At 50.2% G+C, this 27,425-nt stretch overlaps 2 protein-coding genes and 1 long non-coding RNA gene across 6 annotated transcripts in view; 1 reads left to right on the top strand and 2 right to left on the bottom strand.

The window, feature by feature from the left end:
- Positions 1-21,380, top strand: part of Abtb2 (ankyrin repeat and BTB domain containing 2) — a 161,705-nt gene extending 140,325 nt beyond the window's left edge. The window contains exons 4-17 of one of the 2 annotated variants that reach the window (XM_027422357.1): positions 3,594-3,746; positions 5,177-5,342; positions 8,264-8,353; positions 8,984-9,085; positions 10,655-10,751; positions 11,175-11,310; positions 12,308-12,534; positions 13,613-13,791; positions 14,175-14,280; positions 14,471-14,573; positions 15,405-15,495; positions 18,536-18,604; positions 19,056-19,169; positions 20,095-21,380. In XM_027422357.1, the coding sequence (XP_027278158.1) occupies positions 3,594-3,746; positions 5,177-5,342; positions 8,264-8,353; positions 8,984-9,085; positions 10,655-10,751; positions 11,175-11,310; positions 12,308-12,534; positions 13,613-13,791; positions 14,175-14,280; positions 14,471-14,573; positions 15,405-15,495; positions 18,536-18,604; positions 19,056-19,169; positions 20,095-20,292 (1,831 nt within the window). In that variant the 3' untranslated portion in view covers positions 20,293-21,380. The remainder of the gene's footprint in view (positions 1-3,593; positions 3,747-5,176; positions 5,343-8,263; positions 8,354-8,983; positions 9,086-10,654; positions 10,752-11,174; positions 11,311-12,307; positions 12,535-13,612; positions 13,792-14,174; positions 14,281-14,470; positions 14,574-15,404; positions 15,496-18,535; positions 18,605-19,055; positions 19,170-20,094) is intronic. The other variant, XM_035446051.1, reaches the window with a different exon arrangement.
- On the bottom strand, positions 13,107-22,656 carry LOC118239039. Its single transcript, XR_004770413.1, has 3 exons — positions 22,627-22,656; positions 21,524-21,571; positions 13,107-13,711 (listed from the first exon to the last, which is right to left on the bottom strand). It is a non-coding gene; the product is annotated as an uncharacterized LOC118239039 (long non-coding RNA).
- Positions 22,657-25,122: 2,466 nt separating this feature from the next.
- Nat10 (N-acetyltransferase 10) overlaps positions 25,123-27,425 on the bottom strand; it is a 44,781-nt gene continuing 42,478 nt past the window's right edge. For all 3 annotated transcript variants that reach the window (XM_027422355.2, XM_027422354.2, XM_027422356.2), the window contains exons 28-29: positions 26,627-26,710; positions 25,123-25,820 (exon numbers count right to left, since the gene is read on the bottom strand). In XM_027422355.2, the coding sequence (XP_027278156.1) occupies positions 25,712-25,820; positions 26,627-26,710 (193 nt within the window). In that variant the 3' untranslated portion in view covers positions 25,123-25,711. The remainder of the gene's footprint in view (positions 25,821-26,626; positions 26,711-27,425) is intronic.

The raw sequence follows: 27,425 nt of genomic DNA, 5'->3' as shown, positions 1-27,425 counted from the left end.
ACCCAGCCAGGATTTTGGGGCTTTGTAGTGGGACTCGGTCTTTAAAAAAAAGAAAAAGAAAAAACTCCTAACCAGCACAGGTACTTGGTGTATCTTCTGAGGCAGAAGTCCTCAAATTGTTCCCCTGGAGCCTCGAGACACTTGCCAGGAGAGTACAGGGTCAAATCTGTTTGTGATGTGATATTTGCTTTTGAATTTCATTTTTTTTTCACAGTGTCCAAGGGAGCTTTCAAAAGGCTTTTTGACACCATAGTGTCACTGTGGTAGCTTGTAGAACACTTGTGGATTTTTTAATTTCAGCATTTCCTCTGTTTTAGTTTTTGTTGGTATCATAGAATAAGATCAATATAAGCCTTTTGGGGGTTTCAGTAACATTTTAGGGTATGAAAAGAGACTTGAAACCAAAAATATCCTGGAATGTCTACTCCAGGGTATGGGACCCAGTATTATCTGAGCAGGCAGGTGGGCTGCACAGAGGGATGGGCGTTCCTCAGCCTGTGGGGCTCCAGCCTGGGCCCTGCAGCCAACTGCATTTCAGCACAGAGGGGCTCTCAGTCAACTTCAGCTGTGGAAGAAAGGCACTGAGGAAGACACACATGAGTTACCCTCAGCCCCACTCCTCCAGGCCCTTCCATTCTGAAGTTGTAACAGCCATGGAGACTGGAGACGGGAGTTTTTATAGGGATTTTCCATAATGCAGGCCTGCTCTTCTCACTGTGCCCAGTGAGCAGGATGAATTAGTAGAAAGGAAACAGTATCCTGGAATTACCAAGAAAGTCCATGGATTGCTTATCATTTTACCTGACTAAGGACCACAGGTAAGGGTGAGGGTGGCTAAGCCTTCCTTGCTTGGCCTAAGAGGTTGGTTGTTGGCAAGGTCAGCTTTGTTTGGAAATAATACACTCACTAATCACCACCCTAGAGGCAGAAGGATAATTTAGATTTCTAGAGTATTAATCAGTGTTCAGTTCAGGAAACAGAAATCACTTTAGGTATTTTAAACAGGATGGGACTTAATACAGGGAATTAGACTCTAACCAAATCACAGAAAATATTTAGGGGGCAGAGCCTAGGCCAGGCTTCCAGGAAAAGCTCTACAGACAATATCAAGCTCACCCACAGCCTCAGGCACTAGGTTTGAGCAGTTATGTCCTCTTTATGCGTCTTTGTTGTTTTCACCACTGTTGTCACTGCTTCTAGCACACAAAAGAAACAGAGCCTAGATACAAGAATGTTCTACAGGAAGAGAGAAAAAGGCTTCATGCTTTTTACCACCTGATCTGTTGGTAAAAACAGTAGGGACACAAATGTGGCCTCTGGATAGATCTTATAAAGCAAGATCTTACTTAGGAAACTGGATTTGCATCTAGACCCTCAATTGCAAAGGAGTCTGGGAAGTGTAGTTTCCATCATTCTGGTCTCTAATTAGGGTGATGCAAATGGAGGCTGAATGAGACTTTCCTCAGTATAAAATTCCGAGGTTATCCCTACTGCAGTCTAGTAAGCTCGATGGGGTATAAGGGGTGGGGGGAGGATAAGTGAGGACATCACCTGACTAGGACTTGTGGGTCCTGAACATCACCTTGGAGCTTGCCTTAGAGGAAATGCCCAGTTAGAGGTTTAATAGCATAGCTAGGCTAGGTTAATGCCTGCAGTCCCAACATTTAGGAGGCTCAGGCAGGAGAAACACAAGTTAGAGGCCAGCCTGGACTACACAGTGACTTTCCAGTGCTAATGGTTTAAGTAGTGTCCTTCTGTGCTGGCTTCTAGCCTTGTAATTCGAGAATTGAAAAATTCACAGACAGTTCAGGGCATTTCAAATGGATGTTTATATTCAGGGTAGATCTTGCAATGATAATTCAGGAATGGTTGTTTTTTCTTCCGAGATTACATGAGTTCCCCCAAGTAGTCCCACCTCCTTCATTAATCAATACCATGCCCTTGGAAATGAAGCACATTGTTTTTTTGTTTTGTTTTGTTTTTTTGTTTTTTTCTTCAAGACAAGGACTCCTATAGCCCAGGCTAGATTCAAACTCACCTTGAATCCTGATCGTCCTGCCTCCATCTCCCAAGTGCTAGGTAAATTACAGGCATATGCCACCACACTTGGTTCCAGATGTCATTCTTTTCTGAGAAGAAACATGACTTGATCCAAGTAAAAATCTGCATATATTATGCTAAGTTACAGGTGCTAACCCATAGTTTAAGTCCATCAACAGACATTTATCGAAAACCTGATGGGTCAGTTCCCAGGCTGTGTGAATACAGAGCTGAGAAAAGCATCCTTCCTGACCTTAGATCAGTCAGGGTCATGTGACACATGCCATACTGGAAGAGAGTTCTAGGGGTGTTATGGTAGGCTTGGAGAGGTTGGGTGGAGAGAGGACTTATTGGCTCTATGCTTTGAAGGATAAAGCGACTGTAGCCAGGCAGAAGTGACAGCCTGTGAGGGGCTGAAAATAAGCGGATGTCTCCATTAGGTTTCTATTGCTGTGAAGACACACCGTGACCACAGCAACTCTTACACATTTAATTGTGGTGGCTCCCTTACAGTTTCAGAAGTTCAGTCCATTATCATCTTGACGGGGAGCATGGCAGCGTACAGGCAGACATGGTGCTGGAGAAGTAGCTGAGAGTCCTATATCTTGTAGGCAACAGGAAGCTGACTGAGACACTGGGTGGTATCCTGTGCATAGGAAACCTCAAAGCCCACCCCCACAGTGACACACTTCCTCCAACAAGGCCATACCCACTCTAACAAAGCCACACCTCCTAATAGTGCCACTCCATATGAGATTATGGAGGCCAATTACATTCACACTACCACAGCAGCTGCTGGGCAGCTGTGGTTGGTGGCAGGTGTCAGCCAGAGCCTGCTCTGAAGACGAAGAACAGTGAGGCTTTACTGATCTCTGGCTTCCTCATACCCACTGTTACTTTCAGTGGACCAATTAAATTACCTAAACCCATATGTATTTCTGTAGAGAAACATCCAAGTAGCCTTCCCCAAAAGACCACCTTCCAGCTCATGTCTGACTAATCTGGTTAGGGGTTTGTTTGGGTTTTAAGAAAACTTTTGCCCTCGAGGAGGAAAGTTTGACAACCTTTCTGGCTTCTTAGAGACCCACGATGGTGATTGGGCACGAGAGTGGTGACAGATGGATGTGAGAGTGCTATCAGGGTAATGAGGTGACAGCTACTGTTGCAAAGCTGAGCTTAGACCTGGGCCTCTTACATACTTCAGCTGTGTTCCACCTTCTGCGGATAGGAAACTGATGCTCAGAAGAACTCTTGGGATGGGCAAGCATCCCAATTACACATGTTGGTGAACATCTTTTATTGGCCCGTGAAGAGCCCTCAGTTGCTGCCAGTTCCCAGTTCCTCCTGGCCTGTGACAAGGTTGCCATAGAATGCAAGGACCAACTGGGGTCTCTGTGGTCACAAAGACCGAATCTCCTGATGGCTGAGGGCAGCCGGGAAATTCTGGAGTGGCCAACCTTTGTGGCTACTTTCTGAGACCAAGTGCTAAGGGGCCCCCTTCTGTGAGCATGGAGCACTGCATCCAGACCTGACCTCTCTCTGCTGCCTCCCAGGCCCTTCATGCTGCTGCCACCACTGATGGAGTGGATGCGGGTGGCCATCACCTACGCAGAACACCGCCGCAGCCTCACCGTGGACAGTGGTGATATCCGGCAGGCAGCCCGGCTGCTGCTACCAGGCCTGGACTGTGAGCCCCGCCAACTCAAGTATGGAGCCCGGGAGAAGGGGTCATGACATCCATGTTCTAACACCTACAACACCACTCTGCTTCTTCTAGTGGCTGGGTGGGCATTGAAGAGCAAGGCCGTAGGGCACCTGAGCTGTACTAAATATCCTCCACAAATGCCATGGGCAAGTGTGGGAACAGATCTGTTCTGGGCCTTGGCTGCTTTCAGGATGTGTCTTTTGCATCTACTGGTGTGCTAACTAGAGCAGACACACCTTTGAATCTGGGCTGGAGAGCACACGCAGTGCAAGTCTGGGGTCTTGATTGGCGAGGCTCTTTCCTATGCCCCTCTATTCACTCTGGTTTCCTTGTGTCAAACCCTGTACTGAGTTTTTTGCTTTATGCTTTATATCTTGGCCATCATGACAACTTTAAAGAGGCCCTAACGCCCATGCTACAGATGAAGAGCCTACAGGTCAGGGAGGAACAGCAGTTTGCCCTTGGAGGACCTAAATTTGAGATCAGGTTCATATGGTCCCCAAACTTGTGCTCTTTATGCTTCCCCACAGTACCCCTTACTGTAAACAGGTCTGCTACAGAAACTCTTCTTGGGGGAGCTCCTGATGGCCATATCCAGGCTGTGGAATGCCTTGTATTTCTGTTTTCCAACTGTGCTCAAACCATACTCTAGATATGAATTTTACACATGTTGACCTAATTACCCAGGCAGGAGCTTTTAGATGCCTCTTATGTGCCCTGTGTAGATAATGGTTGTATCTGAGAGGGTCCTTAGTAGATTGGGTTGATTGTGCATGGATTCTAAGACTCTTCCTGCCTTGTCTTGGTATTTGGGGTCTTACTAAGCAACCCAAAGAGACACAGAGGGTCAAACAAAACCTTGGTCACAATGCCCATTTCATGGGCTAAAGGTCAGACTACTTTGTGCAAGCACCATGCAGTGGCCAAAGCACTGGCCCATCACAAGCTTCCTCCTCCTCAGGGGTGGGGGGGTCACTTGATGGGTTATTTTTATCTGAGAGTTTGCTCACTGACAGTTGACTGGTCTCAAGTGCTCAGTCCATTGCTTTAACCCATGTATAGGAAAGCCAAACTTTGCATGCTCTAGGGCAGTGGTTCTCAACCTGTGAGTCACGACCCCTTTGGCAAATTTCTGCCTCTAAAAATATTTACATTACAATTCGTAACAGTAGCAAAATTACAGTTATGAAGTAGCAATGAAAATAATTTCATTGCTAGGGTCAGCACAATGTGAAGAACTGTATGGAAGGGTCACAGCATTAGGAATGTTGAGAACCACTGCTCTAGGGCAAGAACAGCAAGACCAATCATGGTTGGCCTGTGCACACTTAAAATCCTCCCACCCAGCCATCCTGTTCCCCATGCCAGCCAGGCCCAACTGTGCCTCATGTCACAGTCACACTCATACACCTCCTGGTCTTTCCTGCATAGACCTGAATGTTGCTTCAGTTCCTTCCGGAGGCTGGATGCTCGAGCTGCTACTGAAAGATTCAACCAGGACCTGGGCTTCCGCATGCTCAACTGTGGGAGAACAGACCTCATTAGCCAGGCCATTGAGGCCCTCGGCCCAGATGGGGTGAACACAATGGACGACCAGGTACCTCCTGTGAACTCCTCTAGGTCAGGGTCAGAGACAAACTCTGAACTGAAAATTGCTAGGGTGGGAGAAATAGTCATAGTCCATGCATTCTGAACCTGAGACTCATTCAGCTCTAAGCTTCAAGCTTCTGACAGAAGGCTAGCCTGGGCATCCTCTGTCCCTCCTGAACAACCTTGGTAGTGTGGATACTGTTTCCCTGCTGGAGGGCTGGCAAAGCAACTGTCCTAGATGAGGCAGAGCTGAGGAAGAGTCCAGTGGAGCACGCTGTAAGGTGTAATCTCTGGCATATGAATGGGAGTGTGTGTGCTGACCACTCACTAGCCCCAGAGAAACTGTGTCTTCATGGGGTGACCCTGGTGAGAGAGGAAGAAACAAGCTCATAAGCCAGGGGTGATGGGTGGTACAACTGGAGGCACAGCACTCAGCAAGCTGTATCAGGGTGATCATGGGTTCAAGGCTAGCTTAGACTACATATGAATTCAAGGCCAGTCTGCACTACTAAATGAGTTCCTGTTGCAAGAAAACTGAAGGCTGCGGATGCAGCTCAGTAGTAGGGTATTTTCCTAACATGTACAAGGCCCTTGGTTCAGTCTCCAGCACCAAAAGAAAAAAGAAAAGAGGGGGGAGGACAAACACATAAAAAAGAGCACATTGATGAGAATTCCAAAGAGCAAAATAAGGAGAAAGGGTGGGAAATACTGGGGGTGATTTCTGATTTATAGGAGAAACAACTGAGGTACCAGAAGAGTCAGAAAACTCTAAGACTAGTTCTCAACCTCTGGGTTGCAACCCCCAGGGTCTCATATCAGATATTTACATTAAAATCTGTAACAGTAAAATTACAGTTGTGAAGTAGCAACAAAATAATTTTACGGTTGGGGGGTTACCACAACATGAGGAACTGTATTCAAGGGTTTTAGCATCAGGAAGGTTGAGAACCACCATTCTAGGGAGTCTGCCTCCAGCTCATGCCTACCATGGGAGGTTCAAGTGACAGTTTGGGGATCCATTGCTGTGTTCCAAATGGCACTGTGTGGTTTGGAAGCCCACCCACAAGCCTGGGGACAGTCGGGTTACTATGGATGGTCAAGCCCTGGTGTCAGGTGAAATGACAGTGCAACACAGACTTGAGCAACAGGTGAGTGAGACATGAGGCTTGGAGTGCTATGTGGGGCTGAAACTGAGCCTAAAGGGAGGGTAGGGTTGAGTGCAGCAGGAGGAGCCAGTGAGGCAGCTGTAAGCAAGGGTAGTAGGGCTAGGACTGAGAGGCCACAGAGAGAGGAGTAGCACGGTGGGGAAGTGTTAGGTCGATGTTGGTCTCATGCAGGAACTGATGCAAGGCCTCTGTGGAGCCCTTCTCCTGGCATTCGCTTCCTCGGGGAATGCAGTACTGAATCCCCGGTACTTTAGTCTACCATGTCACAGCTGAGGTATCTCAACATGTTACCCTGCCACCAAAGGACCTTGCTTTCCTCACCTCTAAGGTGGAATAGCAGGGCCTGCATGTAGAGAAGTTGGGGGAATTTTCCATCTGGCACTCTCAATGTTAGTAAATACTCTGTGGTTCTTGTCAATACGATTACTACTGTCATTGTGTTGCCACCAGAACAATGGTGATTGAAATCTGGTCTTTAGCCTGTCTATGTGCCCAAGGATAGTAATAGCATGAGAAAGCAGTTTCCCTTCTCCAGCTCTTGGTCTGGTTTATGCTCTGAATGTGTACAGATGTGTGCAGAAAAAAGTCATTGTGTGAGTGGAACAAAGCCAAATTCCCATCATGCTGCCACTGTCTGTCTGAAGATGCTCAGCACTGTTGCTCCCTGCATTTAGAGACAGATGCATAGGTAAACAGTCCACTCGCCCCATGATTAATCTCAAGCCATTTCCTTATCTCCAGGAACTAGACAAGGATTTATGAGCCAAGAAGATCTTCGCTCCACACAAATAACCTAATAAATAATATCACAGAGCACCAGACAAATGCTTGCCAGGATCCAGCTGTGGAATGCACTTTCCACTGTTGCCTTTGCCATCAGACTCCCAACCCTGCTAACTGCTCACGTAGAAACAGTGAGGGAATGGACACGGCTTGCAGTATGTTCTGGACTGCTCATTAACACAAGACATGGTCAAACACATCTTCACAAACACACTGCCGAGCACAAGCTTTAACCATTCATATAGGTCACACACCTTTAATCCCAGCAATCGGGAAGCAGAGGCAGTCAGATCTCTGTGAGTTTGAGGCCTGGTCTACAGATCTAGTTCCAGGAAATCTAAGGCCATTACACAGAGAATCCCTGTCTCTGGGGTAAAAAAACAATTCATGTAGACCTGGGTTCTGGTCCAAGTTCCACCTCTTCTTGTTATAGGGCCTTGGACAGTTAACTCCCCTTTTCTGCCCCACGTGCATACATTGAGGATAACAGTAGAAGCCCCCACCCCCACATAGGAATAGCATAATGATTAAATAAGATACTGCATAGTGGGCCAACTTCTTATAGTGAGTCCAGGCACTGGTTTGTGATGGCTATTGTGTGCAGTATAATAGTTACTGTTAATTAACTCTCACTTGGGGTTGTACGCTTACTCCATATGTACTTTGTACATGCTAATACCCTTCTGCAACCAACTGAGGCACACTATTTCTTCACTCTAAGAGGAAGAAACTGGGGCAGAGAAAAGAACACCTTGGACATGGAACCTGGCTGCAGTGTGGCCAGTGCCTGCAATGTGGCCATATATTTTACCCCTATGCTGTCCATAGTGCTTGTGGAAATGCCTCCTACTAAGCCTTCCAGTGTCCTCGGCCCTGGGAGCTTAAGATACATAAGGCACAGGACAGCCCCCGAGGGGCAGCTGGGCAGAGACCTGTGGGATATGTGTCTGGAGATTCAGCATCTGCCTTTGATTCACAGGGTATGACACCGCTGATGTATGCCTGTGCTGCTGGGGATGAAGCCATGGTCCAGATGCTAATTGATGCTGGAGCAAACTTAGATATACAGGTAAAAAGAAACTCCTGCTCCAGACACTAACCCAGTGAGAGGCCTTTCTGGGGTATCCAGCAGCCAGGCTGAGTGTGGTATTTTAGACATAGTCAGTAGATGTGTGTCTCATTAGACTAGACATATGCACAAAGACCACAGAAAAAGAGCCAGGCATGGTAGCACACTCTGAAGGCTATGGAATGAAGATCCCAAGTTTCAGGCCATCCTGTGGTATGCTGAGAAACCCTGTTTAAAAACAAGCCAAGAGAAGAGAAATGGTGGTCAGAGCAAAGAGCACTTCCCTCTAGATTTGGGCTGAAGGGGGAGATGAATTGAGAGAATGGCCATGATTCCATTTTCATAGCCCGTGGTCTCTATTACGAGGCTAATCCCTAACTGTCCATCCTGTCTCCTCCTCATACATGAAGTACTCCCCTTCTGTCTTCTTTTGCCGACTGGACACTTACTCTTTTCTTTTTGAACCTTGTCGACCCAAATGCTCCTAACAGACATTACCAAGTGAACCTAGATACACTTCTGTTAGCTTCACTGTCCTCACAGTGTATCTCCTTAGTTAAGGTACCTGTGTCATCTGCTCTGGAATGTCACCTGTCTAGGAAATAGTGATGATTTTTTTCTATTTTTCAGGTTCCAAGCAACTCTCCCAGGCATCCTTCCATCCACCCGGACAGCAGACACTGGACCTCACTGACGTTTGCAGTGCTGCATGGCCACATCTCTGTAGTGCAGGTGGGTCCTATGAGGTGCAGCATGTGCCTTACTCGGCTCCCCTGTTGGGCTGGGCCCCATGCTTAACCCTGGCCAGAGACTCCTCCTGACCTGTAAAGCTCACCTGGCTTGCCTTGCGGTTAGTGTAAGGACACCTGTAGAATTGGAAAGAGGAGATCTGGGCCTAACAAGTGCTTCTCTCAGTGAGTCCCAGAAGACCTGGACTTCAGTCTGCCCAGTTTTACATTTCCGGTTTCTTCTGGCCACATGCTCTCCCTCAGAGCTGGCTCTGCATCATGCTGTCCTTCAGTCCTGTCCCTCCCCATCTCCCAGTTACTGAGAAAAGACAGATGGCACAGCTCATGTGTCAGGCTAAGCCTCACTGATGCACACCTTGCTTGGGCTGCTATGGCTGGCATCACAGTGAGGTGATGGTTCTAGAAGCACAAGTTGTGGGCAGAAGCAGTACCAGTGACATGACACTCAGTTCACAGGACCTCTGGTCAGTAGAGTCTGCAGGACTTCACAGAGCTAACCATGGGGTCAGCACCACTCCCTCTTCCTCTTCCAGGATGCAAGACCTCTGTGAGTAGTACAGTCAGGCTTGTCTGTGATAGCACAGCCTGGCATGCAGCCAACACTCTGTGGGTAGTTGTTGGCCAGTTGGCTACTGCACCCAGCCTGCCTTGTAGTCACTGCCTTCCTAGAGCTGGTGCCTCAGTTCAGGCTGTGCCCTGGACTGGACTGGTGCCCAGTTTCATCCAGCACACAGGTCTCCACCCCCACTGCCTTGCCCCAGCGGTGAACACATCTGGTTTCTGACTGACGAGTTTCCAGCAGATGCAGGCCATCCCTGTGCCCCACACCCTACCTGGGCTCCTCGAATCCAGGGAGGGGTGATCAGAGACTTGAGGTGTATGTTTCCAGGAGTCTGGGAGTGTGTGAAGCAAGACTCCTCTGCGGCAGAATGCAGACAACACTCCTGCCCCAAGGGAGACCCTTTGGGAACAGATAACCCTGCCTCCTCTGAACCCTTGCAAAGCTGTCCTTGCTAGAATGAGGCCACTTGCACTCTGGCTAGCCTGCAACATTCTGCTCTTCCCCACCCCTTGCCAGCCTAGGTAGCCACTGAGCCTCTTCAGGGATGAGCCCAAATGCTGATGGTTATGAGCCCTCAGTGGGTTGGGCATCATATCATTTAATCTCCGTAATGCTGCCAGGCAGTCCTCTCTCCCCACTTTGTAGATAGGGAAGACTAAGGCTCAAGCCACTCGAGTCAGTGGCCAGCATTGTACCCCATGCTTTCTGCACCTAGGGATTTCAGGGGACACTTCCTTGTGCTGCTCATCTATGTGAGTTCTCCAGAGGGTCCCTGAAGCTGATTGGTGGGAAAGTATTGAAAAGAGAAAAGTAGTTGAAGGTTGGCATAGAAGTACAGAGCTCCCTGAGGCTGACCAGGCATCCTACGACTCCAGTGTGAGCCATTCATGGTCACTTGTTTGGAGACTTGCAGGTCCTGCCCCTAGAGCACTCCCACCCTCCCCAGGCACCCTGTTGTGCTGAATTGTCCCTTCTTCCCATCCCTGACAGCTGCTGCTAGATGCTGGTGCCAATGTGGAGGGCTCGGCAGTGACCAGCGGGGAGGACAGCTATGCTGAGACACCCCTGCAGCTGGCTTCTGCAGCTGGTAAGTACACTGCTGTCCTGACCAACAAGCCTTCATATCACTATGACATGCCTCGTTATCCTGGCTGATCAATGAGTTATATGCTACTTCTGGGAACCATTATGATCGCTCCTTCTTGGCTGCTGGGAGGGGGTCCTTACCTCCATACCCCAGTGTTTTTGCTGAGCACAAGGTCCAGTAAGGCAGGGAGCCCTCCCCTCCTAAGGCCCTAGGCAGGGCCCTGTGGTAAGACACAACCACCTTCTCTGACCTTCCACTTGCATCATTATCAGCCCTGAATATGACTGTCATCCCCCCTACCTCTGCCGCCACACACACCCCACAAATTCCAAAGATCAGATCTTGGAGACTCGTCTGCCCCATCTTTGCTTCCCTACTCAGATACCATTCCGTCAAACTTTTTGCTGCCACCTTGTCTTTCAGGGAACTATGAGCTGGTCAGCTTGCTGCTTAGCAGGGGTGCTGACCCCCTCCTCAGCATGCTGGAAGCCAATGGCATGGCCTCTTCCCTCCATGAGGATATGAACTGCTTCAGCCACTCAGCTGCCCATGGCCACAGGTACAAATCGTGGAGTGCCTGCCCTAGGTAACCAGGAACACTGAGATATGCTCTCAGGAGCCTGGGCTTCCAAAGGCTGCAGAAGAGCCAGGCCTGGTGACCTTTCGTGAAGCCAGGGCTCAAATGCATGTCAACCAGGATGATGAAGGTTCTTGGTCAGCATGGTGGCCCAAGGCTTTGGAGGCCTGGGAACACTGGATAAGTTGCTGGGTCTTGATACACTGGCACTGACTGAAACCTGTAGCTGCCAGGGCCACTCAGGACCACACCTCTGTGTAGCCAGTGCTGGTTTTCTAGTGCCTGTCGTGGTCCTGGGGTATCCCCCGGGTTTCCACTCAGAGCATGGGCCAGTCATGAAGAGGCTGCTGGAACAGATGGCAGGCCTGCCTGGCCTTGTGACTGGCAACAGCAGACTGAAACCAGAGCCATTAGGCAGTATTTGGGATGCGACATAGAGGGGAACAAAGAGGTTACTCGAGGGCAGGGAAGGAGACAGGAAAGAAAGACTGGTGGGCAGAATGCCATCATGCAGCTTAGGGTGTCTTCTTACCACTACTAGACCTGTGCCCCTGCCATGCTCCTTTCCCCAGACCCCACACCCTCCCCATTAATGCACAGGAAGAGGGTAGCAAGGGTTGAGAGGCTTGTCCATTGTGGGGCACGATGCTGAGGAGGGGCTGCTGAGCCATACTGTGTGCATCTGATGACTGGCACCAGCCCCAGGAGAGGGTGACCCTGGCACCATCTTAAGGTGGCAAGGCAGCTAGCCCTTGGAGAGGTAGAAGAGCCTGTGACCATACAGCCGCATACAGAGCTGTGACTTCAGTCACACCAGGACAGGAGGGTAGGGTCCATGTCTGGGGATGGGGGATGCTGAGAGCCCTCAGATGCCCTAGAGTAATGCAGCATAGCCACAGGGCTCTAGAATATAGAATATGGGCACTGTGCATCCATCCTGAGGACCCCAGGGCTCACCTTGCTATCCCTTGGCCTACAGGAATGTCCTAAGGAAGCTCCTGACTCAGCCACAGCAGGCTAAAGCAGATGTGCTGTCCCTAGAAGAGATCCTGGCTGAGGGTGTGGAAGAAAGTGACACATCGAGCCAGGGCAGCAGTGAGGGGCCTGTGAGGCTAAGCCGGACCCGCACAAAAGCCCTGCAGGAGGCCATGTACTACAGCGCCGAGCATGGTTACGTGGACATCACCATGGAGCTGAGGGCACTGGGTGAGGCTGCGCACAAGGGAACAGTCGTTCCACTGCTCTAGAGGTCCCAGGCTTCTGCTCTCAGGCCCACTGTCCTTTCTGATGGGACATCAGGAGTCCTCATAGGACCCTGAAGATTCCAATGATCTCTGTGTATCTGGCTGCTCAGCCAGCTTTCTACTCCTAGGATCTGAACCTGTGGCTTCTGTGTCCTCCAGGGAGGCTAGTCAGCTGGACCGACTTGATCCTGTTAAGCTGTGTACCACGTGATCTCCCCCAGTCTCCCTTCCCTCCTCTCTATGGGTTAGTGGTGATGATCTTCAGCTAGAGCAGGAGGCATGGCACTGTTGCGGGGCCAGATGCCAGGCCCCTAGAGTGGCATCTCAACCTTCCTACTGCTGTGACCCTTTATTACAGCTCCTCATGGTGTGTGATTTTGCTACTGTTGTGAACTATAATGCACTATGTGTGTTTTCTGATGGTCTTGGGCAAGGGTCATTCAGCCTCCAAAGAGTAATGATCCACAGATTGAGAACCACTGCCCTAGGGTCTGGCCATCTGAGGGAGCCCCAGAAGCATCTCTGAGATATAACTGGGTTTTGTCATGCATTTAACACACTAGTTTTAAGTTGCTCCCATGGCCCAACTCACTTCAGGGAACTCCAGTTACTCATATGCCCCACTGTGCACAGATACACCAGTGAGTTAGATGCTGCAAATTCTTCCATAATGGGACCTAGGCCATTCCTAGCTTCCATACTGGAGGCGGGCTTTGTGTCCTTGAGTGCCCTGCATATTTTCTGGGTCCATCTCGTCTTCCCCCACTGAATGGGTTCTTCTCAGCAAATAAATTCTAGGGCCAACAAGTAATAGGCCCTGAACTTGGCTGAAGATCTTCCTCCATGTCATCTGATAAAAAGCCAAAGCATCCTATGCCCTGCCAGCTGGGCCTGACAGGAAATCCAACATTGTCCACAAAGCTCAGCCGAGGGGCATGCAGCACTCAGTGGGGCGTCGAGGCAGAGCCCAGCCTGGAAAGGTGTGGTCTACAGGTTGTGCTTTGCTGGGAGGGGATGATAAAGCCCTTCTCTCTGGCCAGGTGTCCCCTGGAAGCTGCATATCTGGATAGAGTCCTTGCGGACCTCTTTCTCACAGTCACGGTACTCGGTGGTGCAGGGCCTCCTGAGGGACTTCAGCTCTATCAAGGAGGAAGAATACAATGAGGAGCTGGTGACAGAAGGCTTGCAGCTCATGTTTGACATCCTCAAGACCAGCAAAGTGAGTGGGGCTCAGAGAGCTCTGGGTTCCAGATCCTAGGACATCATAGAAATTTACATGCACAAACATCTCATCCCCCACACATGGACAGACACAGGCAGCCCCAGGCACATGGACAAACACCTCCCCAACACGCAGAGTTGCACACCATGGCTGCCAGAAGGCAGAGGTCATGGCAGTCTGGGCTGGATCCCAGCCAAAACAGCCATTTGGGAAATCACAGATGAAGTGACAGTCCGTTCTGGCCAAGTCAGATCCAGCAGGAACAAACAGCAGCGGCTGCTCTGATCCTGGCCTGGAGTTTTGAAACAAACCTGATGTAGCCACAGCCAGCCAGCCAGCCATGCGCACAGGCTGACAGTCCTTTCCACCTCTCCCTACAGAATGACTCCGTCCTCCAGCAGCTGGCCGCCATCTTCACACACTGCTATGGCAGCAGCCCCATCCCCAGCATCCCGGAGATCCGGAAGACACTGCCAGCCAGGCTAGGTGTGGGCCCACCCCACTCGGGCTTGTCCCCATGCACTACTCTTCCCTCTCTCCCCATCACCTGTTTCCAAGGGTCAAGGCTCTAAGTTTCTCTGTTCCTTACTTTGTAACCTTTGCCTGTCCCCACCTCTTTTAGAGGCTCTGGAGATGGACACCCTGACACTCATTCTCTTTGTCTTCCCATTCACAGATCCTCACTTTTTGAACAACAAGGAAATGTCAGATGTAACCTTCCTAGTGGAAGGAAAGCTGTTTTATGCACACAAGGTCCTTTTGGTGACAGCATCTAACAGGTAGGCAGCCTGGGTAGCAGTGCCAGCCCCAGGGACACAGTGCAGTTCCTTCAGCATTGAGGTGTGTTATGTGAGTCTTCCTGAGGAGATGTAAACAAGCACTCCAGACAGGACACTAATGGAATCATTCCCTAAATCTAACTTAGAAAACCAGTGAGGTGGTGGGCTTTTTTGGGGGGGCGGTGGGTGGTGGATAGAGGAGTTACTTGAAGGAACATGATGTCTGTGTCAGCCCAGCATGCAAGCTGCAACTCTGAAGTTCCCAGCCTGACTTTCCCAGTCTCCTCTATCCAGGTGTTATTGCTGCTTATATAACCTTAGGGAGACAATGTGAATTTTGTAAGTTTCAGGAGCTTCCTTAGAACTGCTTTGTTTATATCCAAACCTTATTTCATCTACTTGGGAAGAAAGAAGTACACCAGGTGACAGAAGTACTGGAGAAAGGGGACCAGGGGGATATTATAGTCTTTGCCCTGTGGTAATAGAGCTCCTACCTGCCCCTGGGGTACAATATGGGCCAGACTGGGTGCAGCAGGAGCAGAGTCCAGCATGCAATGGAAGTTCAGAGGGCTGCTTTCTGCTCAGTTACTGCAGCTGACTGGTAGAACACAGAAGTATTCTGGAATGAAGAGCCAGTGCTCTCACTGCAGGCTACAGGTCACTGTGCAGGGGAGTAGTGGTAGGGACATAACAGAGCTGGGCCCGGCTGTTAGCCCAAACATTAGTCTGGGAACATGACAGTCATTTTTAGTGTCTCATCTCCCAGAAGCTGCTCAAATGACAGCAATGGATCAGGCCATGTTCAAGCTCCACCTTGTCTCCTTGTTCCAGGTTTAAGACCTTAATGACCAATAAATCAGAGCAAGATGGGGACAGCAGCAAAACCATTGAGATCAGTGACATCAAGTACCACATCTTTCAGGTATGTGGGCCTTATCCATCTGGTCACTCTGTCCTCTAGGCCTGTGTGATTTACCTAATCGGTGATCCCTGTGCCACACTGATCCAGCGTGAGACAGGGCAGCCTGTACATAGGCATAAAGGATGAACGTGTGCAGGCCCTCATTCTGGAGTAAGCTGCTGAAAGCTTGCGGGAAATGCAGTGGCCTGGTCCATTAGGCAGTAAGAGGTACAGGCTGCCCCACTCCCCAATAGTCCCCTCTAGATAGGAAAAGCATGGGGAGCCAGTCTGGCCTTTGGACTCCAGTTGCAGCACAAGAAGGGTCTGGAGATTTGGTTGGGGTCTCAGCTAAGAGGTACTTTGCAGAAAATGGGACTTGCTGGTCCCCAGGTGTGTATGTTTGGTGGATTGGTGCTAAGACCTATAGATCTGACCCCCTTCAAGACAATGACTACATAGAGGCCCAGTGTCATCAAGTAGGTAGTGCCAGGCCCAGCCTTGCTTGCCTGGGGCAGATTAGTATCTCATGGAAGAGATCACAGAATCCTTACTACCATCACTCAGAAGTACAGAGAGACATCATCTGGACCAGGAGTGGTGACAAGCTCTTACAGCCCCAGCCCTCAGGTGCTGAAGTAGGAAGCTCCTACACTAGTGGCCAGAGTGGACTACAGTGTGAGACCTCAAAATGCAGTGCTTAATCCTTCAACCTACTCTTTAGTCACTAATGTCAAACCAGTCAATCTGGGACAGAGGAATTAAGAGGATGGGGCCACCCTCAGTGAGACAGGGCTGTGACTTGTCAGCAAGTATAAGACACTTCCTGGAAAAGTGACGGCCAGGCTACAGTATCAACAACCAGTTAACAAGACCTCAGCTGTACATACGGTGTCCCAAAGCCAGACCATGAAATCTTGAACATCAGCCCCAGGACACAGGGAGCTCCAGTGAAGGGTGGGGCTGATCACTGGCACTTCGTTTTTAATTCTTTGACGTTATTTTTTGTGGGGGGCATAGTCTGAGGTCTGCGCCCCTTCTGGCAGATGAGGAGTCAGAGAGTTTGAGTAGCTAGTCAAGGTAGCACAGCTGGGAAGTGCCACTTGTGGCAAAGAAGGCATTTGCTAAAAGCTCAGCTACTAGATGAAAAGTAGAAGAACTGGAGGGAAGAACAGATGGGACCTGGGACTCAGTGACTGGGTGCAGGGGGGGGCAGTGGTAGAGCTCTGGGACTTCTGACCTGAGTGGTAGAGTGCCCACCTTGTCTGTCTCTCTCAGCCCTGGAGAGGGACAGCTCTAGAAGCTTGTTTGGCCTTAGTAGCCAACAAATGCAAGTGACTGAAACATGGAGAGCAGTGCTCAGATATAGGATGGCCCTAGAGAGCTGCAGGGATTATGTGTGGGCTCAGCCTTGGGGTCGAGGAAGGGCACCTGTGCCAGGATAGGCTGGCAGCTCCTGATGAAGGCAAATGGGGTCAGTAGGCCTAACATGGTGGCACACACAGGCCTTGGAGATGTTAACCCTCAGCTCCTCCCCAGTGTTAGCCAGTTGTTCAGATATGGGGCAGGACACCTACCTGCCTTATCCCATGGATCCCCTGGGCCCATCTAACTTTACTCCAGCATATCAAAAATACTTCCACGTATGCACTCCAGCATATCAGTAGTATAAGGAATTGGGATTTTTCTTTTCATAGTGCTGGAGACTAAACTTAGCAGAAGGCCCTATCGCTGAGTTACATCTTGGAAGAGCTGACCCACCTCTGTCCCAACTGACTTACTCCTGGTGGCTGAGGAGACACACAGCACTCAGGGGACATACACTACTGAGCCACTGTGTAAAGGCTGTGCAGGCTCCATCTGGGGCTACAGAAGCCATGGGAGCCTGGCTTCCCGATGGGAGCCTGCCAGTACCTGGCTGAGCTGCCTGCATGCTGTCAGGCTCTCTCCTAGACCCTCTGGTGCCTCTCCAGCCTGAGGGCTGGTCCTAACAGTGTCTGACTGTGCCGGCTGGAGCCTTGTTTACTCACAAGGCTGCCAGCACCTTGCTGGGGCTGTTTCTTCAGCCAACCAGAGAGAATTGTTTTCCTTTTCCAACTGGGAACTTCACCAGGCTCCAGTGTAATGGCAGTATTTGTGATATAAACCTCATGAGCTGCCCACTCCTAGGCCCGCCCATGAAATCCCAGCACCCACTTCCTGAGAGCCCTAGGCAGGTCTCAGCCAGGCAGCAAAGTGAGCATTTCCTTTCTTGGAGAGATCTGCCAAGGTATCAGAATGTGGCCTGCTTAGACAGTTGTCCCTGGTACTCTCGCCGCTCAGCTCCACATAGACTTGTTTGGCTTTTGAGACAGTTTCACTATGTAGACCAGACTAGCCTTGAACTTGCCATCCTCCTTCAGTGTTGGATTACAGACCTGTACCAACATGCCTGGCCCATCATAGAATTCACTTTACACTTTTGTTGTGCTTTGAGATGGGGCGTCCCGGGCTGGAGAGATGGCTCAGCTGTTAAGGGTAGACTCACAACCAAAAATATAAGAGATGGGGTACCCCTGTCTGGCCTGGTGATGTATGGCTCAGGGTGGGCCTCAAACTTGAGCAATCCTCCCATCTAAGCTTCCTGAATTTGGGATTATAGGCATGTACTAGCAACCTGGTTCATTTACTTTTTGGTTTTGATTTTTTGAGACAGGGTTTCTCTGTGTAGCCCTGGCTGTCCTGGAACTCACTCTGTAGACTAGGTTGGCTTCAAACTCAGAGATCTGTCTGCCTCTGCCTCTGCCTCCCTAGTGCTGGGACTAAAGGCATGCACCACCACTGCCGCACTTGGCTCATATGCAAATTTTGTACAAAAGCAGCAATGAGCACATTGCAGGGGTGGAATGTGGGGTGTAGGGAATCCCTGCTGTGGGATCAGAACCCAGAGTGATTTAAGGAGTCATCTTCCTTCCTGGGCTACAGGGCTTTCATAGGGGAAAGCTCATTGGCATGGCATGGCATCAGAGGGTGGCAGAGTTGGCAGCACACAGGTGGTGTTTACCCAGGTCTGTTTGCACTGCAGATGCTGATGCAGTACCTTTACTATGGAGGAACAGAGTCCATGGAGATCCCCACTGCTGACATCCTGCAGGTAAGAGCAGGGTGGGCAGCCCAGAGTCCCCCAGACCTTCAGCTCTCAGCCTGACCTCAAGACACATGGGGCCTGCCACCTGAAACAAGGGCACTTACAGAAACCAGAGACTGGACACACCCCTAAGCCCAGCTTTCTTGGTCATGCCTGTGGTTAGAAAGGTACAGCAGGATGGTTCAGCCCAGGAGGAACAGACAGTGGCTGAGCCTCCTGCTCACCAATGGCTAAAGCACACAGCTCAGGCTCATGTAGGTAAACACCCTAACTTGTAGCCCACATCTGTCACTCATCTTGTACCTCTGATATTCCTGCTACTTGTGCCAAGATGGCCTAGAATAGAACCATTTCAGGCCACCATCTCTTCTCCTCAGACAGTCTGGCATGTGGGCTGGGTCCTGGGACTTAGGAAGGAGCTTTCATTCCAAGGGGCCTGCCTTTATCCCCTGACTAGCTGCTGTCAGCGGCCAACCTGTTCCAGCTGGACGCCCTGCAGAGACACTGTGAGATCCTGTGCTCCCAGACCCTCAGTGTGGAGAGCGCAGTCAACACCTACAAATACGCCAAGGTAAGGGCTAGGGATGCCCAGCCACTTCACAGCACAGGCTAGGAAATGCATGTGACCAGACCACATGAAGGGCAGCAGAGGGACTGAGGGACCTTAAAGCTCCAGCTGAAGTCACTGGTGGCACTGACACTGGCTCAGGTCCCAAATCAGAGAACTCAGTTGACTTAGAACCATCTTTACCTCTAGGCCACCTACCTCTGAAACACATCGGCAGTCTCGCCGCTTTCTTCACTTCCCATTGTGCTACCCTGGTTTCTGTTTAGGGCAGCAGCATCCTCCCAGTCTGTCCACATCCTGTCTTCTCCATGCAAACCTCATGTTTCTTTCAAAAGTATGAAGCCATCCATCCCCTACTTAAGCCCGCTCAACTAATAGAAGCCAGCCCATCGCAACCTTGACAAGACTCCCAGGATCACCTACCTACCTTCATTTCCCTTCCCAGCCTGTTCCTACCCTAGGACTGCAGTGACAACCCTTCCCTCTTCCTGTAGAGCACTTCCCAAGGATAGCCAGCCCTGTGTCTTCATCAGATGGTATCCCTAGGCCTCAGAAAGCTTTTATTGTCCATCTGTAGTCACCTGGCTTGTCTCGTTGATTCCTTGGGTTTTATCCTCCCTGTCCCAGTACCCATGCTCAGAGCCACACTCAAAGGCACTAGTTGAATTAGCACAGCTATGGAGCATTGCCCATGACACCCCTGTGACCTTATGCTGAACAGTGCATAGTCTCTACCCTTAGAAAGGAGCTGTCCAATAAAGGTGTCATCTGTGACATAGGTAAGGAAAAGGAAAACTTAAACCAGGTACTCCCAGGAGATACTCACAGAAGAGAAGGTAGCCTCCAGAGGCAGATAGGGACATCTGAAGGTTGGGACAGGTTGGGAGTAGTATATAAAGGCCATGTTTCATTTCTTTCCCTACCACAGATCCACAACGCCCCAGAGCTGGCCCTATTCTGTGAGGGCTTCTTCCTCAAGCACATGAAGGCCCTGCTGGAGCAAGATGCCTTCCGGCAGCTCATCTATGGCCGAAGCAGCAAAGTCCAGGGCCTGGACCCACTGCAGGACCTGCAGAGCACCCTGGCTGAGCGAGTACATTCTGTCTACGTCACCTCCCGGGTGTGAGTCAGGGTGGATGGTGACTGCTATCTGTGGGTGTGCGAAGGTCTGCTAAAGCCAGGAACACAGCCACCAGTGACACCCTCAGTGAGGGAGGCCGATAGGCCCTTTGGAGCTAGGCATGTAGGGGTTCTTCCTGCTCTTCCCCCAGGTAACCCTCTGTGGTTTTGACTGATCCTTGGGTGGGCAGAGAGCCCACTTGACTGTTGCTCAACCAGTAACTGCCAAGGGAATGTGACATCGTTTGCACTGTGAGGGCTACCTTGTGTCCTCTCCTGCAGTGGCTCAGCGGCAAGCTGATCCACCCCAGCTCCAGTTCTACCATCTACCTGGCCGGGGTTGTGAGGAGCATGGACATTCTTATGAATGTGGATTATGTTATCCTGAGCCCCCGGCCACTAAATGCCACACAGAAGAAAGGCTCTCTAAATCTGTCCCCAAGCTGTGCCTTTGAAAGGGCTGGTGGCCCCTCTGTGAAGACTGGGTCTCTAGTGGACCTCCTGCAAGACTACTAACTTGGAGTCTGAACTCAGAGCTTTTGAGTTGAGGGTGTGATGAGGTATGGTACAGGAACACGAGGACCTCAGCTCCTGCTGCTACAGCTGGTATCCAAAGTGAAGAGGTAGGCTCTAGGACCCCGCCTAGCTCTAGTGTGTCTGGAGACTCAGGCAGCAGTGCTTCTGTGGCCTCTCAAGTGCAAGGTTCCTTACACTCAGGACTAGAGTGCAAGAGCACACTTCTCTCTGGGATCTGTGACTCTTGGACATGAAGGACAGGGCCTTGGTGGAAGAGAAGGGGTGACCCCTCCCCACCCTCCCCCCCTCAATCTTGGCTTCCCATCCTCTGGCCTGTTTATGGACAGATTCTGGGACAGCATCAAGAACAGCTACCTTAGAAACTATTTATTCATCAGAAGCCCCTGGGGCTTGCAATCCTGGAAAATATTTTCAATTCAGCTGCTTGTGCTGGATGTACAAAAGAATGAGTGGTATTTTATTGCTGTAATATTGTATGATATTGTAACTATACCTTAATGTTGTCACTTACTGTAAATGTACTATGATTTTATCAACAATAAACACTCATTAACAGTGCCTTGGCATCTGCTCCTGGTAAGACTGCCTAGAGTTCAGAGCTGGAGAGGAGTTCCATTGGACCATGGGAGAACCCAGAGCTGAGTCTGTGCCACTGGGCAGAAAGACCCTACAATAGAGCTAGCATGTAGCCATCCACTCACCTGCCCAGGTGCTCAGTCTGATTGTCCTTACATGGGTGATTTCTTCACCTGGGAAACGAGGCAGATGCAAATTTGTGTCATTGGGCTAGAACAGGACTGGGGAGACCCATCTGTGGCTTTTCCTGACCTTTTGGCCCAGGCCCCTCCATAAGAAGGATGAGGTAAGGAAGCTACTTAAGTGCCTGCAGACCTGTCCCAGCTCCACACTGCATGGTCTGAGAATTACCTGGTAGAGGCAGGATCAGGAGTTCAAGGCCAGCCTGGGCTAGGAATCTTTGCTAAATATACCACCCACCCCCGCGTCTTGTTAAGATCAGTGGGAACTGAACCCAAGGGCTATCGCTTAGTAGCATCCTGGAACTCTAGCTGGAAGACAGACAGACTCCAGGAACTAGTCCCAGGAAAGGCACATTCCTAGCTCCGCTGAGGTGGGGGCCAGGCAGAATGGCTTGAGCCTCAGTCTAGACTCAGCAGTAAGGGCGGCTTGGACAGGTGCACCACAGTGCCCTCTGGGGGCCACTGGAAGGTGATGCCATCCTGGCACAACCCTGTGAAGGAAGAGCACGAGGTATGGAGTGTCCTTCCTCCTGGATCTGTGTCTGACCACTCCACCTCCAACAGAGCTGTGCTCAGCTGAAAAGGCAGGTGTGCTTACAATCTGGATCCAACCAGTTCCTCTGCACAGGTGTTAGGAGGATTAAATGAGTTATATGAAATAGGCACTCTTTTAAATGAATATTTGAAATAATCATTTTTAAAAATATTGGGGCTGGAAATAGCTCAATGGGACACTTGCTGTGGAAGCATAAGAGTCTGAGCTCAGCTCCTAGCACCTATGTAAACTATGTGTAGCCACGTGCACCCCTGTAACCGCAAGCAGTACTGTGGGGGCCAGAAATAGGATCACTGGGGCTTGCTTGCCTAGAAGAGACTCCCTCTCAAGGGAATAAAGTGGAGAGTGACTGATTGGGACACCCAACATACTCTGGCCTGCACACACATACAGGTTATGTTTACCCTCATTCACACACACATTTTTGTAGGAGAAAAAGTTTGTTCTTCGTAGGACCTAAAAGCAGCAACAGAAGTATGTGATCACTTACCCTGGGGCAGCTATTCAACATCATAAGAGCAACTCCTCTGTCAGCTTCTCACTACTAGCAGCTAAGACAGGAAGAAGCAAAGTCCTTGGGTCATCAGGGCTGGGTGTATCAGTAATGTACCCAGAGACAGCAGACGAGGCTGTATGTGTGCAGCAGGTGTCTGAGACCCAACACAGAAGCCACCAGGGCCAATCCCAGGCTCCAGCCTCTTTCCTGATGCTGTGTTTTCTGTAATATGCTGGGTTCCTTTCTTCTTAGGAGTCCCCTGTGCAGATGAAGGGCTGACAAGTCAGAAAGTTCCCTTTACACATCCCTGAGATTAAGCAGTTGTTTCCAGAATCCAAGGCAAGCCCTTCCCTGTAACCTGAGACCACCCCTCAGACTCAGAAGGCCTTCCAGACCCATGCGTTTTTCAGGCCCTCACACACTGCTAGGTTGCAATGGTTTCAGGCCAGTCTACATTTTCCCAGGATGACTGTATTTTCTTCCTGCCCCCTTCTCCTAGCCTCAACACAAGTACACACATCCCTCTGTCACTCCAGCATCCTTTGGGATTGTTAGGACCAGATGAGCAGTGGGAACAGTACAACAGGCTGGTATCAGCCCCTCATAGCTTAGGGGTGGGGAGACAATGAAGGAGCCCTCTCTTTGTTCAAATCTTATCAGCCCTTTCCCATCCTGGTGACACATGCAGAGCTGGCCCATCTGACTTCACTTGGAAGTACCACTCCTGAGAGAAAAGAGCTTTACAGATGTCATTCTCTTGGGGGCCAGATGGTGAAGCCTGAAGGAGGCATGCCCTTCAGGATTGAAAGAGACAAGATGCCGAGACCTGCTTAGGACACAGGCTTTGAAAAGGACCTTGACTACACACAGCAAGTGGAGGCATTTGCTTCCTTTTGTGTTCTAGAATCACCTTGCCCAAGACAATTATTACCTAGAGCTGCGCACCTCCAGCTGCAAGGCACAGGCTGTGCCACCTGCATGTGTCTCTGGTTAGCTAAGGCTTATTTTAGAATATGGCCAGTCATTTTATCACCTCAAAGCAGCTCCCCTGGTTAGACCTGGGGAGCAACCAGAACTCAGACTGGGCCCATTGTTGTTCTAAGCAATTCCCTCCCAACCCACTGTTCCTCATGGCTGGAATGCGAGTGCCATCACCACCACTCAATTGTGACTGACTCACTTGGACATGGAGTGAGGTGAAGCCACATGTCATTTATTGTAACAGAATGTCTAAGGCTGAATAGTTTATGAAGAAAATTAATTTCATTGGGGAGGCAGAGGCAGGTGCCTTGATTTCTCTTGATTTTGAGGCCAGCCTGGTCTACAGAGTGAGATCAGCCAGAGCTATATTGAGAAGCCCTGTCTAAACAACCAAAAACACACACAGAGAGGGGAGAGAGTCTGGAAACTGCCAAGCCCAAGATTGAGAGGCAGAATCTGATGAGGGCCTCGTTGGTAGTGGCTCTGTAAACAGGGTGGCTTCCCCATGTGACAAGAAGGCTCATCTAAGGCATAGCAGGCTTTTATAATAGGCCTACTCTCAAGTTCTCAAGTTAACCCACTAAAGCACTTATAACCACATTACCTCTTTTTTTTGGGGTGGGGGTGGGGGTGGTGTATGGTTCCAGACAGGGTTTCTCTGTGGTTTTGGAGGCTGTCCTGGAACTCACTCTTGTAGACCAGGCTGGTCTTGAACTCAGAGATCTGCCTGCCTCTGCCTCCCAAGTGCTGGGATTAAAGGCGTGTGACACCAATGCCCGGCTACCACATTACCTCTTAACTGTTCTACATGGAGACTGGGGACATTTGAACCACAGTGCTCAAGATCCCAAAGCGGCTCAGGGAAGAGCCATATCCAAACTCACATGGCCCCAGCCTTCCAGTCCTTGGACTTGCAGTCTGGACAGCGCCAGTGGACAGTTGTAGGGGCAGGGGACAAGACGGGTGTGCAAGCTGTCCAGCTCTTCTCTGCAAGCACCTGCATTCTAGTTTCTGGCCATGCTCTCAAATCTTCCCTGAACAGTAGGCTGGGGAGGCTACCCAAGAAAACGGTGAAAAAGACCTCTTTCCTGGCTCTTTGGCAAGCTCCCCTGCAGACCAGTAGTAGGGGTGCAGTCCTCGGGTAGGCACAGAGCTTCTCCCACAGGGTGAGCCACATGTTCATTACCTTTGGTCTAGAAGCTTCCTTCCTTGTCTATTAGACTTCTTGCTGCCAACTAGTGAAGATACTGTTAAACATTGAGGCCAGGGTATGTGTGAAGCCACCAGGTAATTTCTGTCTCTAACAAACAGGATGAATGGTAGAACCCAGCAGGAGCCAGCTGACTTTCAAGGTGACTACAGTGCCACTGGGTACCTACCGCATCTCTTGCAAGTACCCAGGTTGAAACTCTAGCTACCCAGCACACCCATGACCTTGATCCCTAGGCCTCCACTTCTGAGCTGGAGAAACTCACCAGAAGAAACAGGGAAACATGCAACTTCCACAGATGTGGATTTTATAAGCATCACAGGCAAATGGCCTACGATGTCATTTATTAAAAAATACTCTAGCCCTCCCCTCACTTCTGCTAGCAAGAGTCCTTCTTGGCAGTTTCTCCCAAATATAGAGACAACAAAAAGGCACTGAGGGGATCAGACGCTGCAGCCTACCTAAGGGCTCAGGCTTTCCTGGGACACTGAGAACAGCTAACCTGTTGCAGCCAGGAATGGAACAGAAGGGACAGAAGAGGTCCTGCTGACCTAGGCCAAGTCTGCAGTGACACAGCACTCCACATGGAAGCTGTATGCTGGAGGTTCCGGAAGGCCAGGAACCAGTGTTCCAGAAGTGGGACCAGGCCTGAAAGAGTAAAACCATGGCCCTGGGGTAGAGTGACAAGTCCTTTGGCAATGCCAGAGTTTTCCCTACCCACCAAGTCACCAAGTTCTAAGCAGACTGGGAGTCTTCGGCCCCAGAGGAGGACACAGATGGATGACGGGCAGGCCTTACTCTGCTGAACACTCGTTACTGTTACTGCCCACACTGCTGCCCGGCCCCAGGCCAACACAGCTCACACGTCTGGCATCTCCTCGCGTGTCACTACTTCTTCCGTTTCAATTTTGCATCCTTTCTGTTGTTCATCTCTCTCTTCTTCAACTTCTTGTTCTGTTTGGGTTCTTGTTTTGTTTCCAACTTCCTTTTCTTGTCACTGGAGGAAAAAAAAACCACACCACCAGGGACAGAAACCAAAAGCATTAACGGCACAGATCTGCACCACCAGACCGCTGTCTAAAAACTGACCCTCGCCCCACAAACCTGACACCCAGAACATTCCCTGCAAACCTCCAGGGATAGATAGCAGGCTTTCTTGCAGGGCTGAGACTATATCTCAAGGTCCGCCCTAACTAAGGGCAGCATCTGCAAACTAGCCCAAGTTCTCCTCAGAGCACTAAATGGTCTCCTGTCCCAAGATCGCAAAACCATAGCCAAAAACTTAAACCCAAACCCATACTATTATTCATTTCAAACAAATGCTTTTCAGTTTCTCGGTTTTTAATTTTTCTTATGGGAAGTAGCAACAAAAAGGAAAGTACTTCAGACCCAGGATTCTGAGAACCACTGGCCTAGAGGAAGGACAATGTGGTGACTCAAATGATACACTCTACAGTGGACACACCAACTCTGGCCCTGTCCTCACTGGCCGAAAAGAAGCAATGGAAACAGTTGGCGCCTGGTGCCAACTCTTCCAAGGCTTATATACAGCAGACCACAGCAGCAGGCTTGCTCTCTCAGGCTGGCTCCAAAAGCTCAGCCCTGGCCTGTGGTGAGTACAGGAAAGAAGAGATCCAAGCCTATGATGCTGCCTGGTTTGCAGATGTGCTACTAAGGTGGCCCTGGAGAACTTGGAGGAAGGAGGGAACCAGGACACCTCCCTCAGCATTTGCTCCCACCTCCTATTTCCCAGGAAAAGCAACAGAGCCTACAGGATGCGTGTGGGACATCACAGGCCCTTACCTTTTCAAACTAACGATGGAGGCATTCTGCCCAGCTTTGCTCAAGACGTCGTTCCACTCTTCATCATCCCCACGGATTACGTACCTGTAAAAAGGGGAATACCAAAGCCCATCAGAAAAGAGACCGCTTAAGAGAAAATGTGAAGTGACGAGTTGCCCACACCAGACACTTCCTACAGGAGACGCAGGAAGATCTGCACTAGCGTGGACACTGCAGAGGAGGGGACAGGCACATGACCAGGCCCGAGGTGTTGCCCCACTAAACAAAACAGTCACATGAAGGCTGGGGGAAGGGACCACCGGGGGTCAGTGAAAAAGCAGTCTTGCCACAGCTAACTTTTGCCATTGCTCCTGCAATCACTGTCCTCACTCGACCACAGCCCCTGCCCTACCAGGCCTCCACCTCTCTACCCTGCAACAGCTGACTTCTCTCAGGTGAAGCAGTCCTGGCACATCAAGCAAAAACTAGTTTGATCCCCTGAAATGGCCTCCTGGCTACCCCCATCTGCCCAATCACCAACATCACCAATGATCTGGTTGCAGACAAGTTGAGGGGCTCCTGGCCTAGAGCTATGGGCAAGGCCTGAAGCACCAGGACTGTCAGATCAGTCAGCACCTGAGTGGGTAGAGAGGAAACATCTCAAGTAAAGCCCAAAGGACCATGAGGCCTTGAGAAGGATTCTTGAGCAGGGAGCTCGGGTGGTAGAACCCTTTCTTCAAACAATTTTCAAAAACTCACAGGCAAAGGCCAAATATGGAGAAGGGGCTATCCAAGGTGGATGTTCTGCTCAACATCCCCT

Source organism: Cricetulus griseus, chromosome 6, assembly GCF_003668045.3.
Source record: "Cricetulus griseus strain 17A/GY chromosome 6, alternate assembly CriGri-PICRH-1.0, whole genome shotgun sequence".
NCBI lineage: Eukaryota > Metazoa > Chordata > Mammalia > Rodentia > Cricetidae > Cricetulus > Cricetulus griseus.
This window is presented reverse-complemented; position numbering and strand designations above follow the sequence as displayed.